General features: G+C 43.1%; 1 protein-coding gene across 1 annotated transcript in view; it reads left to right on the top strand.

Moving 5' to 3' along the window:
- Positions 1–13981, top strand: part of LOC116984838 (calcium-binding mitochondrial carrier protein Aralar2-like) — an 89133-nt gene that overhangs the window by 64862 nt on the left and 10290 nt on the right. Inside the window, exons 6-8 of the mRNA XM_033039258.1 lie at positions 9146–9292; positions 11725–11863; positions 12353–12446. Of these exons, the coding sequence (XP_032895149.1) occupies positions 9146–9292; positions 11725–11863; positions 12353–12446 (380 nt within the window). The remainder of the gene's footprint in view (positions 1–9145; positions 9293–11724; positions 11864–12352; positions 12447–13981) is intronic.

Genomic DNA, 13981 nt, shown 5'->3' with positions numbered 1-13981 from the left:
TAATACCCTCTTCTAAATCATTAATATGTATTGTAAACAATTGGGGTCCCAGCACCGAGCCTTGCAGCACCCCACTAGTCACTGCCTGCCATTCTGAAGAGGACCTGTTAATTCCTACTGTTTGTTTCCTAACTGCCAACCATTTCTCTATCCGTCAATACCATGTGCTCTAATTTTGCACACTAATCTCTTGTGTGGGATCTTGTCAAAGGCTTTTTGAAAGTCCAGACACACCACATCCACTGGCTCTCCCTTATCCATTTTACTTGTTACATCCTCAAAAAATTCCAAAAGATTAGTCAAGCATGATTTCCCCTTCATAAATCCATGCTGACTTTGACCGATCCCAGCACTGCTTTCCAAATGCGCTGCTATAACATCTTTAATAATCGATCAGCATCTTCCCCACAACCGATGTAATACTAACTGGTCTATAATTCCCTGTTTTCTCTCACCCTCCTTTCTTAAAAAGTGGTGTTACATTGGCTACCCTCCAGTCCACAGGAACTGATCCAGAGTCGAGAGAACATTGGAAATGATCACCAATGCATCCACGGTTTCTAGGGCCACCTGCTTGAGTACTCTGGGATGCATACCATTAGGCCCTGTGGATTTATCTGCCTTCAGTCCCAACAGTTTACCTAACACAATTTCCTGACCAAATTGGATTCCCTTCAGTTCCTCCCACTAGATCCTCGGTCCCCTAGTATTTCTGGGAGATTGTTTGGGTCTTCATTAGTGAAGACAGAACCAAAGTACTTGTTTAACTTATCTGCCATTTCTTTTTCCCCAATATAAATTCACCTGTCTCTGACTGTAAGGGGCCTACATTTGTCTTCACTAATCTGTTCCTTTTTACATACCTAAAGAAACTTTTACAGTCAGTTTTTATATTCCCCGCAAACTTTCTTTCATGCTAGTTGTCTTTTTGGAATCATATGGTGCAACACAATTGTAAAAATTAACTGTTTCAGGACTGGACGAGGGTTGGTCAAGATTATAAACAATGATCTCCTTACTTAAAAATTTTTTTTTTTTTTAATGTTTTATTCTCTTTTTTCTATTTTCTTTTTCTCAACTTTCTTCACTCATTCGTCTTTTTTCTTTTTCTTCACACACTATATATCTCACGTCTTTCTATCCTTTACTATCTAATTTCTTTTTCTTCTAATCTTTCTTAAATATAACAACAACAAAAAAGAAGCTGTACATAAAATGTATTATGAAAATATATATTAGGCACTTTGGTGCCATATGATTGTACTTACTTCTAATAAAATAAAATATTAAAAAAAACAAAAAAAAAACTTTCTTTCATGCTCATTTCCCCGCCCCCCCACCACCCTCTTAATAAACCCCCTTTGTTGATTTCTAGATTTCTCCCAGTCCTCTGGTTTGCTGCTTCTTCTGGCCAATTTATATGCCTCTTTCATGGCTTTAACAATATCCTTGAATTCCCTCGTCAACCACGGTTGTGCCACCTTCCCAGTTTTATTTTTTCGCCAGACAGGGATGAACAATTTCTGGAGTTGTTAAATCTTCCCTATTGCATCTCCACAATCAACCCTTTAAGTATAATTTGTCCGTCTATCCTAGCCAATTCCCATCTCATACCTTCAAATTCTCCTTTATTCACGTTTAGGACCCCAGTCTTTGAATTTACCATCACTCTCCAACCTAATGCAGAATTCCACCATATTATGGTCACTGTTGCCCAAGGGGCCTTGCAAAATCAGATCGCTAACTGTTCCTTCCTCATTACACAATACCCAGTCAAAGATGACCTGCCCTCTAGTCGGTTCCTCTACATATTGGTTTAAAAACCCATCCCCGATATATTCCAGGTAATCCTTCTCCTCAGCACTCTTAGCAATTTGGTTGGCCCAATCTATATGTAGATTAAAGTCACCCATGATAACTGCTGCTCCTTTGCTACACGCATCCCTAATTTCCTGCTTGATGCTATCCCCAACCTCCCTACTGCTGTTTGGTGGTCCGTATTCCACTCCAACAAGAGTGTTCTGCCCTTGGCTATTTCGTAGTTCTACCCATACCGATTCTACAGCATCCAAGCTAATGTCTCTCTTTGCTATTGCATTAATCTCCTCTTTAACCAGTAATGCCACGACACCTCTTCTTCCTTTCTGTCTATCCTTCCTGAATATCTAATACCCCTGCATGTTTAGCTCCCAGTCTTGGTCACCCTGAAGCCATGTCTCCGTAATTCCAACTATATCATATCCCTTAACGACTAACTGCGCATTCAATTCATCCACCTTATATCGAATGCTCCTCGCATTAAGGCACAAAGCTTTCAGGCTTGTTTTTCATATCTCCCTTCTACCTTTTGCATCTGTTATTACCTCCTTTTATGGCCCTCTGTCTCCTTGCATTGGGTCCCATCCCCCTGCCCTGTTAGTTTGAACGTGACCTTTCCTACACTCTCCTGTTAACTGCACGGATACGTGCTCACGTTGTTGACTCCACCCCCCCACTTTTTAGTTTAAATTCACCCGTGTAGCACTAGCAAACCTGCCTACCAGAATGTCGGTCCCCTTCCAATTAAGGTGCAACCCGTCCCTTTTGTCCAGGTCACCCCTGGCCCAGAAGAGATTCCAGTGATCTAGAAATCTAAATCCCTGCCCCCTGCACCAATTTCTCAGCCACACATTCAGATCCCCTATCTCCCTGTTCCTACCCTCACTAGCACGAGGTACTAGAAGCAACCCAGAGATAACCACCCTAGAAGTCCTGCTTTTCAGCCTCCTACCTAGTTCTCCATACACATTGCAGGACCACCTTTCTCTTCTTACCCATGCCTTTTGTGCCTACATGCACAACTACTTCTGGTTGCTCCCCTTCTAAAGTCGGTCTGAGACGTCTTGGACCCTGGCGCCAGGGAGGCAACACACCTTCCCCAAGTTTCGCCTGTCGCCACAGAATGCACCTCGGACAATGGAGTCACCCACCACTGTACTTTTTCCAGCTTAATTACATCTTTCCCAAAGCAGAAAAACCAAAGCTGAACACAATATTGCACATGCACACTCACCCACGTCTTGTGCCACTTTAATATAACATCTTAACTTCCATAGTTTCCAGTCTGATGAGGGCAGCATGTCAAAAGCCTTCTTCACTACGCTACCGTTCACTGTGAAAGTCCTGCCCCTATTTGCTCTCCCGAAATGCAACACGTCATACCTATCTGAGTTAAACTCCATTTGCCATTTCTCAGTCCACTTGTCCAGCTGATCAACATCCCACTGTGATTCTTAATATCCATCTTCACTGTCCACAATACCACCTATTTTAGTACTTTTTAGTTTTTGGTTACCACATTAACCACCCTCCAGTCTTCATATGTCTCAGCCATCGCTCCTGCAATATCTTTTCTAGCTTTGTTGGATATTTCTGATCAGGCCCCAAGAATGTATGTTCTACCTTCATACATTTTAGGCAACCAAGCACCTCCTTGACTGTAATATAGACTGTCCTCAAGATATTGCCATTAACTTTCCCAAAATCCATACTCGTCATGTCTTTCTCCCGGTACGAGAAATATGCATTGAGGTCCATGGCTCCACACATAGTTGACCACTTAGGAAGTATGTGGAGGAAGTATGTAGCGGTTGTACATAGTGAAACTAAAAGAATATGTTAATATAGGAAATTCCCAAGTGGTAATTTGTTGAGGGTAGGGAAAGATGCCACAAAATATTAACAATAAATATAAATAAAGTAGGTAACTTAAGAACAAAGTAACAATTATTTAATTATTCCTAAATAGAGGAATAGCAGTGCTTCCGTTCTTTTAAGTAAAATCATGTACCATGTGGGAAATTCTGGATGCTAGCAGCACATGTCATCTTCCAGCATCACTGGTCAGCTGCACAAAGAGAATGGGTTTGATGTTTGGCCAGACCCTGTCCCAAGGCTCACTGAAGTATCAAAACTGTTGCTATTATTGAACATCTATTGACAAGCATTCAGTCATTAGGAGTCCGTTTAAACAAAACACAAAAATGTTCATATTTAAGTTATGAAAAAAATGGAAGACAAATTATACAAAATCAATATAATATTTAAATCAAATTAAAAAAACTCTGCTCCTTCCACCCAGCAGCCAGTTTCTCCCATATATGTTAATTGGGCTGGAAACAGAAAATGCTGGAAACACACAGCAAGTCAGGCAACATCTATGAAAAAGAAATAAAGTTGACATTTCCGAATGAAGACCCTTCATCAGATCTGGGAAAGAGAGGATTTTTTTAAATTGCGGAGGTGAGGGGAGAGGTAGATAAGGCAAGGGGACTATCTATGATAAAGTGAAACCAGGTAAAATACAGTTACATAGTAGTTGCATTAAATTTTACATACTTTCACCCATCCAACAGATTTCTATACAAGGATTTTTTTTTAATGTTTAAAGCAGATTGATTTATATCCTCTAATGAAAATAAGCTTTGGGTTGTTTTAAACAGTGCTAAGTGGCTACCGTAAGAACATAAGAAATAGAAGCAGCAGAACGCCATTCAACCTTTTCACCTGATCTACCATTCAGTAAGAACATTAGTGTCGTTTGCCTCATTGCCTCATTTCTATATAAGCATCGTATCTCTTGAATCCTTCAATATCTAAAAAAATATCCATCTCTGTTTTGAATGTACTGAGCCTGAGCCAGCTTGAGAAATTCTAAAGGTTCATTATATTTTTGGTGAAGAAATCTGTTTTCATTTCAATCCTGAATGGCTGACCCTTCATTTTATGTTATCCTGGTTCTAGATAGCATCCACCATTATAAACATATATCCTTGTCAAGCCCAACTTGAATTTTGTATGTTTCAAGACATGTTAGGCTATGATTGCCTAATCTATCTATATATATTCCGGTAGAGATTTTCCTCGTGAATTCAAAAATCTCCTCATTTGAAAATGTGGTTAATTATTTCTCCCATTTTTAATTAAAATTCATCACCAAATCTGACAATGTCTTCAAATCAAACCGCTGCTGACGTCACAATGTCTTTGTTCGTGTCCAAGCCCCCCCGCCTCTGTGTTGAAGCACATGATCAAGTCGTCCAGCGCTTCAACAACATGGCAGCCGTTGCGCCCCGCTCTGCCCACAACCCGCCCCACAACACACCCCACAACCCAGGTATTAAACATGACTTTACAGGTATTAAACCAGAGCGAGGCCCACCGCTGCTTTTTTAACAGTCCTCAGAGTGCTGCGGGCCTCGCTCTGGTCAACGACGCCGGCAGCCTACCTCGGGTCCTGCATTTGTTCCCAGGTGAGTCTCGAGCCTTCTCTTTTCAAACCGCTGAGCTTCCCCGTGTGCACCGCCTTGTGTAAAGGCTGTGGGCGGCGCGAGGCTGTGGTCTTGGTCTGGGCCCAGGCCGATTCCTGAGCCAGAGGCGGCCGCTGCCGCCGCCTCACAGCTGGAATCACGGCCTCGGCTGCTGTCGGTGTCTGCGCCGCCCGCTGTCATTTCGTCGGGCACCGGCTGCTCCAACTCCCACGTTACGGTGGCGATGCAGCAAGCATCCACCAGTTCTCATGTCAGAGGGGGATGGAGAGGGGGAGGAGAAGGGGGGGGGGTGGGGGGATGGAGAGGGCAACTCTCTCTCCCCTTCCCCCCCTCTCTCCCTCTCCTCTCTCTCCCTCTGCGCCCCCCGCCCACTGGATTGAACCGAATATCACCCAAGTGATGACGTTGCTCACCCGAGAAGCCGAGTGCGTCTGTCCCTAGCGCTCCGTTCCCGCCCCGCCCACAACCCGGAAGCCCCCACCCCCACCCACTGCATTGACCAAACATCTCCCGAGTGATGACGTCGCAAAGATAGGTATATCTTTTCGAGAACTTTCTTCACAGCCCTGCGCTGCCCGCTACGAATCCTATTCGAGAACTTATCTTCACAGCCCCGCGCTGCCCACTGAGAATGCTATTAACATGCGGCTCCCTTTCACCAGCCGTCCATTCTCACTTGTTTCTCAACAATGAAGTGCAGATTCCCATAGCTCTTACTATACAGTGCGATTGCACCGCCGGTTTTCTGCTTTTGTTTAATTTACATTAGACAAGTGAGTTTTGAAATTTTGTTATTTTGGATTTCTTTATTTCGATTTACACCATTGTAATTGCTTTTCTGTTTTAAAACTTTGCGGTTATTTGATTCGCTGATTTAGACAAGTGATAATTTTATTTCATCTGCCGATTTTCATTGCTTTTCTTTAATTTACATTAGATAAGTAATTGTTTTAATCCATTTTGTGTGTGGGGGGTTGTTTATTGTCTGTGTGACTCCGCAGGTGCCTCTCTGTGCCTCTCTGTGCTTCTGTGTCCCTCTCTGTGCGTCTGTGTCCCTCTCTGTGTCCCTCTCTGTGCCTCTGTGTCCCTCTCTGTGCTTCTGTGTCCCTCTCTGTGCCTCTGTATCCCTCTCTGTGCCTGTGTTCCTCTCTGTGCCTCTGTGTCCCTCTCTCTCTAACCACCTCCCTCTCTAGCTGTGCCTGCGAGTTGGGGGCTATGCATGAGTGGATAGGGCGGGGGATGGGGTAAAAGGAATGAATTAATAATATTAATATAATATCAATGGGGGTGGTTATTGTGTGTGTGAAGGTGGTAAGTGTGTGTATCTTCGCCAAAATGGTACACGATAGCGCTGAAATTTTTGCAGAACCTTACTCGGCTTTTTCCCGTCGTCAGTCTTGTCAAGTTTCTTTCACATTTTATGTTATATTTCAAATGTTATTGATATTTAATGTTTTTTAAAAAAGCCAACTTTGAAAATAATAACAGAGAAAGACTTCAGCAGCTTCCAGTGATGATGTCACAAAGCCATCTCACAGTCCTCCAATCACAATGGGATTGCATTTACATAAGCTGCGAGTCCGACATTGACATCATAATGGGACCTGCCCGTAAAGAGTCATCAAGCCCACAATTACATCACCGCAGTTATTCACACATGTTGCCAACGGTAACGGCAGGCGCAGCTTCAAGGAGAATGCTGCGCGCCGCCATCTTCAGTCCGACTGGGCCGCCCGTGGTGGGGGGGAATGGTTTTATTCGAATCATTCCGTTTCAATTGCATTTTTAAAAAAAGACTTAGCGATTTTTATTAATACTGATTTTATCCGCCCCCCTTCCCTCCCCACACCAAGTCAAATGTCAAATCTATTCATTGACTCAAAGATTGATTGGCGTTTTACAGAACATTCCTCCCAAGCCTCCCCCCCCCCCCCCCCCCCATGTGCGAAGGATTCATTCATTGGCTCCAGGGAGCGCCGACCCCAAAGTCGAGTCAATTCATTCGCTCTGGGAAGCACCCAGTGGCCCCCCCTTAGGAAGGATTGATTGGCTCAAGGGAGCGCCGATGCCGACCCAAAAGTCGAGTCCTTTCATTGGCTCTGGGAAGCGCGCACCCTCCCCACCCCACCTTAGGAAGGATTGATTGGCTCAAGGGAGCGCCAACGCCGACCCAAAAGTAGAGTTCATTCGTTGGCTCCAGGAATCGCCGACTTTGATGTCAGATTTTAAGAAAATTGCTGTAATCAGTTATAACTTATAACTCTGCTTTTCACCACTGGGCCTTTTTCCTGCCCAAATCCAGGGTACCGTAAGTGCATTCCTCTGCATTAGTCCTTCGGTGAATGTAGGTAGGAGTGGATAGTAGCGGGTGGCCTTAAGCAATGGGTCAGATCCGGTACAATCTAATCCAGTATACTGCGTGAAAAGCCAGTCAGACCATAAAATCCAATGAAAAATATTTGTAATATGCTGGCAGAATTATTGGGAAAATGTCAATTCATTGAGGTTGCAAGTTGAATTGCATCAGATGAGTTGATGGTGGCTAATCTGCACTCTCTGCTTAATACTTGCTTCATTGTTTAGTGTAATAGTGATGAAGTTTTAAAAAATCATCTTGTGAATCAAACTAACAGTGGAAAAACACAGCAAACAATCATGAACAGCAGGAGGAACTCAGCAGGTCAGGCAGCATCTGTAGAGGGAAATGGACAGTCAATGTTTCAGGCTGACTCTTTATCTATTCTGAGTGAGTAAACGGGTAGTAGCCAGAATGGAGAGGTGAAGGAAGAGGTGAGACATTAGCTAGCAAGCAACTGGTGGATACAAGTGAGGAGGGGTTGATTGGCAAAGAATAGTCAGGTGGGGGGGGGGGTCTAATGGATGGAGATAGCAAGAGGCTGGAAGGTTATAAGTGGGGTAATAAAAGCCTGCAGATTCTGGAATCTAATAGGAAAGAAAGGTGAAGAATTGTACTGATTGAGGGGTGGTGGCAGATGGGGACAACAGAGGGAGGTGAGGGTAAGCAGTAGGGAAGGAGAAGGTGCTGAGCATCTGAGCTCTGTCTGCTGTGATTATCTGTATCTCCCACTTCCCCTTCTCATTCCCACGCTGATTTGCCTGTTGCCAGTCTACCACTGCCAGGCCGAGGCCAAAAGCAAACTAGAGGAACAGCACGTCATATTTTGCCTGGGTAATCTACAACCTAACAGCATGAACATTGAATAATCCAATTTCAGGTATCTGTCCCTTTTTCTCTTCTCCTATCTACGCTGGTCTTCTCTCAGATCTCCTTCTTCCCACCTGACCCCACCCCCCAAGCCTTCCATCACCCTGTTTCTTTTACTCTTTTTTTTCCTCACACACTGCTCCCACTAGATTCCCTTCATCTCACCCCTATCTTTGTTTCACCCAGTAGCCTCATCATTCATGCAGTTCCATTCTTCACTTTCCCTTTCCTTCAGATTCCAGAATCCATAGCCTTTTGTTCTCCACTTATCATTTCCCAGCCTCTGTGACCACATCCTATTTGCCAATCAAAAGCTTTTCACTGTACACATGACAATAAACTGAACTGAACTGAACTGAGTTCTCCTGCTGCACTCAATTTGTGCTCCAGATATCTGCATCTGTTGTCTCTTTTGCCTCCTATCAAATACATGGTTTGGGAAATTTGCCTGTTCATACTCCAGTCTGATTGTTCAAAAATAAAGTTGGGTTCTGGCTTGTTCCGTAAAATATCTGCCTTTGTTATAGTTGACTCTTGTTTCACATTGCTGTTGCCTCACTAAATGAAAAGAACAGTTCTAAACCTTTCATTCATATTTCTGAATTTCCAGGAGCTGCAAAAGGAGCATGCGAGACAGGCTTTCATTCTGAAAGATAAAGATAAGAGTGGCAATATTTCAGTCTTGGATTTCAAGGATATTATGATTACCGTTCGTCCACACATGGTAACCCAATTCGTGGAGCAATCATTAGTACCGGTAATCTGTATAGTTGCATTTAACACTTTAGTTCTGTACAGTAATGTAATTCTGTTGTTTTAAAAAGTAACATCTTTTTTTATTCGTCATTTTAAACAAAAAAAAACATTTAAAAAAATGCCCTGCACAAAGCCAAGGGAGATAAATTTACCTTGCATTCAGATTGGTACACAAGGTTCGAATAAAGTTATCAAATAAGTTAGCAGGGCAATTGCTCAGAATGATGATTTGAGGCCAAATCTAAATTGGGTGTTAGCCATGGTTTCATTGGAACCAGCAACCACTGGTTTTGCAAGTGCAAAAAGTGAATCCCACTGTAATTGTCTGATCATAGACTGATTAATGATAGCTGAACAATCATGCAAATAGGGAAGGGGGGGGGGGAGCCGAACCAAAGCTGAGGGGGTCAAGTCTGAGGACAGTAATTTTATACAATTAGAAGGTGCACACTTGCTTCAACTAGTTCCATAAGCCCTTTGAAATAGTTTTAAGGCTCCTTTTGATCACCAGGAATACTGGTTGGCACCTCAGGCTTGGTACAAGTATACTCTTCCTATTTGTACGCCAATCTAACATTGAGGCAAATGTTCCCATCTGTATAGTAAAGCAAAGAATGGGGCTGCCCATACATATATTTGCGCATGGGAATATGACATCAAGTGGATTTTCAGTGTCACCTTAGCGGTTGAATTTAAATCTGCCCCACACCTATCTTCAAATACTAGTGGTCGTATTTGAAACTATTTCTCTCCTCGTAACCATCCTCAAGTCAAGTCCAAAGAGTTTATTGTCAGGTGTCTCAGATAGGACAATGAAATTCTTGCATTGCTGCAGCACAACAGGATATTGTAGTCATAAATACAGATCAGATCAGTGTGTCCATATACCATAGAATATATATATACACCAATCAGTAAACAGATAAAATGCAATAGGTTGTTATAGTTCATAGTTTGTTTGAAGTTGTGTTTAATAGTCTGATGGCTGTGGGGAAGAAGCTGTTCCTGAATCTGGATGTTGCAGATTTCAGGCTCCTGTACCGTCTACCCGATGGCAGCGGAGAGATGAGTGTGTGGCCAGGATGGTGTGGGCCCTTGATGATGCTGGAAGCCTTTTTGAAGCAGCCACTGCGATAGATCCCCTCGATGGTAGGGAGGTCAGAACCAATGATGGACTGGGCAGTGGTTATGACTTTTTGCAGCCTTTTCTGCTCCTGGAATCTCAAGTTGCCGAACCAAGCCACGATGCAACCGGTCAGCATGCTCTCTACTGTGCACCTGTAGAAGTTCGAGAGAGTCCTCCTTGACATACCGACTCTCCGTAATCTCAGGAAGTAGAGGTGCTGATGTGCTTTCTTTATGATTGCATCAGTGTTCTGGGACCAGGAGAGATCTTCGGAAATATGCACGCCCAGGAATTTGAAGTTCTTGACCCTTTCCACCATCGTCCGTTGATATAAATGGGACTGTGGGTCTCCATCCTACCCCTTCCGAAGTCCACAATCAGCTCCTTGGTTTTGCTGGTGTTGAGAGCCAGGTTATTGTGCTGGCACCATTTGGTCAATCTCACTTCTATACTCTGACTTGTCCCCATCAGTGATACGTCCCACAACAGTGGTGTCGTTGGCGAACTTGATGATGGAGTTCGCACTATGTCCATCTACGCACTCATGAGTATAGAGTGAGTACAGCAGGGGGCTGAGCTCGCAGCCTTGAGGTGCTCCCGTGCTGATTGTTATCAAGGATGACACATTTCCACCAATACGGACAGACTGGTCTGTGAATGAGGAAGTCGAGGATCCAATTGCGGAGATATGCGCAGAGACCCAGATCTTGGTAACCAGCTTGGAGGGGATGATAGTATTAAATGGCGAGCTGTAGTCAATGAATAACAGCCTGACATATGAGTTTTTGTTGTCCAAGTGGTCCAGAGCAGAGTGGAGAGCCAGTGAGATCGCATCCACCGTTGATCTGTTGTGGCGGTAAGCGAACTGCAGTGGGTCTAGGTTTTTGTCGAGGTATGAGTTGATTTGCGCCATGATCAGCCTCTCATCCTTGTGCTAGAGTCACGAGAGTTGCAAAAATATAGGTGCCTGTGATCATTTACTGCTGTCAAGTTTCTTAGGGTCATGTGAATCTTAAACTGTTTGAAATGCAATAATTTAAGATGGTAATACAAGTTACTACATTTCTACATATATGTTTATTTAGATTTCCATGAGTTGCTTTATGTTCTGCTCATATAAGTTGTATAAACATTTGTAATATACTTAATTGAGGATAACAGTAACTATAACAGCGATATCAATTTATTTTCTTACCCGCAAGTAACAGCTTTTTAATTGTAATTACGTTTATACTGAAATATTTTTCTTTCAAATGGCATTTTTCATGAATAAAATTTATTATTTTTGTTTTCCTTGTTATTTGCAGGCAGCAGGAAGTACTCTAACCCATCAAGTCAGCTTCTCCTACTTTAATAGTTTTAACTCCCTCCTTAACCACATGGAGCTCATTACAGGAGTCTACCATACTATTGCTGACACCAGTAAAAATGTGAAAGTTGCTAAAGGTTAGATGAAATTCTGATTATGCTTTCTGAGTTTGAAGAAACTCAATTTTTCTTTTATACAATAGTGACATTTTCCACCCCAGTCTGTGACATGACCTTTACTATCCTGTAGCTCTCCAATCATTGTTTTAATTTCACCGGACCCAAGGTTTAATCAAGTCAGTGTCAAATACAGCAGGATTTTAAAAGCTGCAACATACCAATGGCCATGTTGGCACTCCATAAAAACATATTTACAGAACAAATTAATTAGTTATTAATTCATACTAGTAGTATGGTAGGCTGTCCTGCATGTTTGTCTTGAGATCTCATCAGCCTTATGTGACTACTTGTTCTTAGCATTCTATGGAGCTTATATAACATCCACCTGTAATTAGAATCTTGAGTCTTATACTAAAAGATATGTCCAACTGGAGGAGCAGAACTCTTTCCGGATAAACAAAAAATTAATGTAAAAAATAAACAATGTTCATTTTCTTTCTTACGCAGATGAATTTATGCTTGCAGCCCAGAAACTTGGTCAGGTGACACCTATGGAAATTGATATTTTGTTCCAATTATCCAACCTCTACCAATTGCGTGGGTGAGCTGAATGTATTGACTGATGATACCTATTTTAAATTATTATTTGTCAATTAAATGCATTAATTCAAAATATGTTAATTGATTTTGGAAAAGATTTGATAATGAATTGTGTGTATTTCATTACACACAAGGAGAGTTGGCATGTGGCAATATATATCTAAGAAGCAGAAAGATTTGGATGCACTTTGATTGCTTTATTTATTGTCTTTCAATTAATGGATTATTTCTGTAGAATATATTGTAGCATCATCTGTTAATATCTAATTTTACAAGTTTAATGCTGACTAGACCAAGTGCAGACCCGTTGGGTCTGTTCCCGCAATGTGTGGTTGCGGGGAGGTGGCATGCTGCATCACACACTCTAATTAACCCCCGCACACACGCTAACTACCCTCCTTGATATATTCATTTGCTTCTTTTACCACATAACCGCCCTATCCACTGACGCATAGACCCCAAGTCACAGGCGCGACTAGAGAAGGGGGGGGGGGGTAGAGAATGAGGGCAGAGAGAGAATGTGTAGAGACAGAGAGAAAGGGGCAGAGACAGAGGTGAGGAGGAGAGGGAGGATGGGTGAGGGGGGAAGGGTGGGGGAGGAGGGGTGAGAGAGATGGGAGGAGAGAGAGGGGGGAGGAAGGGGGTTTATGGAAGGGAGGATGGGGAGGGCAGCGGGGGTGGGGGAGAGAAAGGGGGGAGAGAGAGAGGGGGGGGAAGAGGGGGAGAGAGAGAGAGAGATGGGGAGAGAGGGAGAGAGGGAGAGAGGGAGAGAGACAGAGGGTGAGAGACAGAGAGCAAAATGCAACCGTGCATCACGCGTTCAGAATGTTCTGGAAACCCCGCCCTCACTCTCACACACAGCAGGTCCGATCTAAACTGTCAATGAAGACAGCAAATTTTTTTTTTAAACTGTCTGAAATTAAAAGTTAATGTTAAGAATTAGTGATGTTAAGTGAGAAATAATTCAATTCAATTCAATGAAAAACAATGGAATCAACAACCTGGCAGGCTGGGGGGGGGGCAGGGCCAGGCCGGACGGGGCCAGGAAGCAGTTGGGCCAGGTGCAAAAGCATTGTGAGGTCAGCAGCTGGGCAACCTTAATATTTTTTTTAAATGTCTGTTTGGTGATAAATTTTAGTAGATATCTCTGGAAATAATCGACCAAATTGATAGCGGATTGGATTTTTGAAATCATAAGGAAATTTTCCACCAGAAGATGTAAAAATGTCACTGTTATTGTCAAGTCAGCAGCTGGGTAGCAGTCAGATTTAAAAAAACACTGCCCCCCCCCCCCACACACACACACAGCCGGTCCGATCTAAGCTGTCAATGAAGACAGCAAATTTATTTATTTTAAACTGTCAGGGGGCAGTTGGGCCAGGTGCAAAGGCATTGTGAGGTCACAGGGCGGGGCCAGGTGGATGGGGTGGGGGGCAGGGCCGTGCGGGGCCATTTGGAAAGTGGTGAAATCATTGGACAAAGTCAGCATGGATTTATGAAAGGTAAATCATGTCTGACGAATCTTATAGAATTTTT

This window comes from Amblyraja radiata, chromosome 2 (genome assembly GCF_010909765.2).
Source record: "Amblyraja radiata isolate CabotCenter1 chromosome 2, sAmbRad1.1.pri, whole genome shotgun sequence".
Classification (NCBI taxonomy): domain Eukaryota; kingdom Metazoa; phylum Chordata; class Chondrichthyes; order Rajiformes; family Rajidae; genus Amblyraja; species Amblyraja radiata.
The sequence above is the reverse complement of the archived record's forward strand: the minus strand, read 5'-3'. Positions and strand labels throughout refer to the sequence as shown.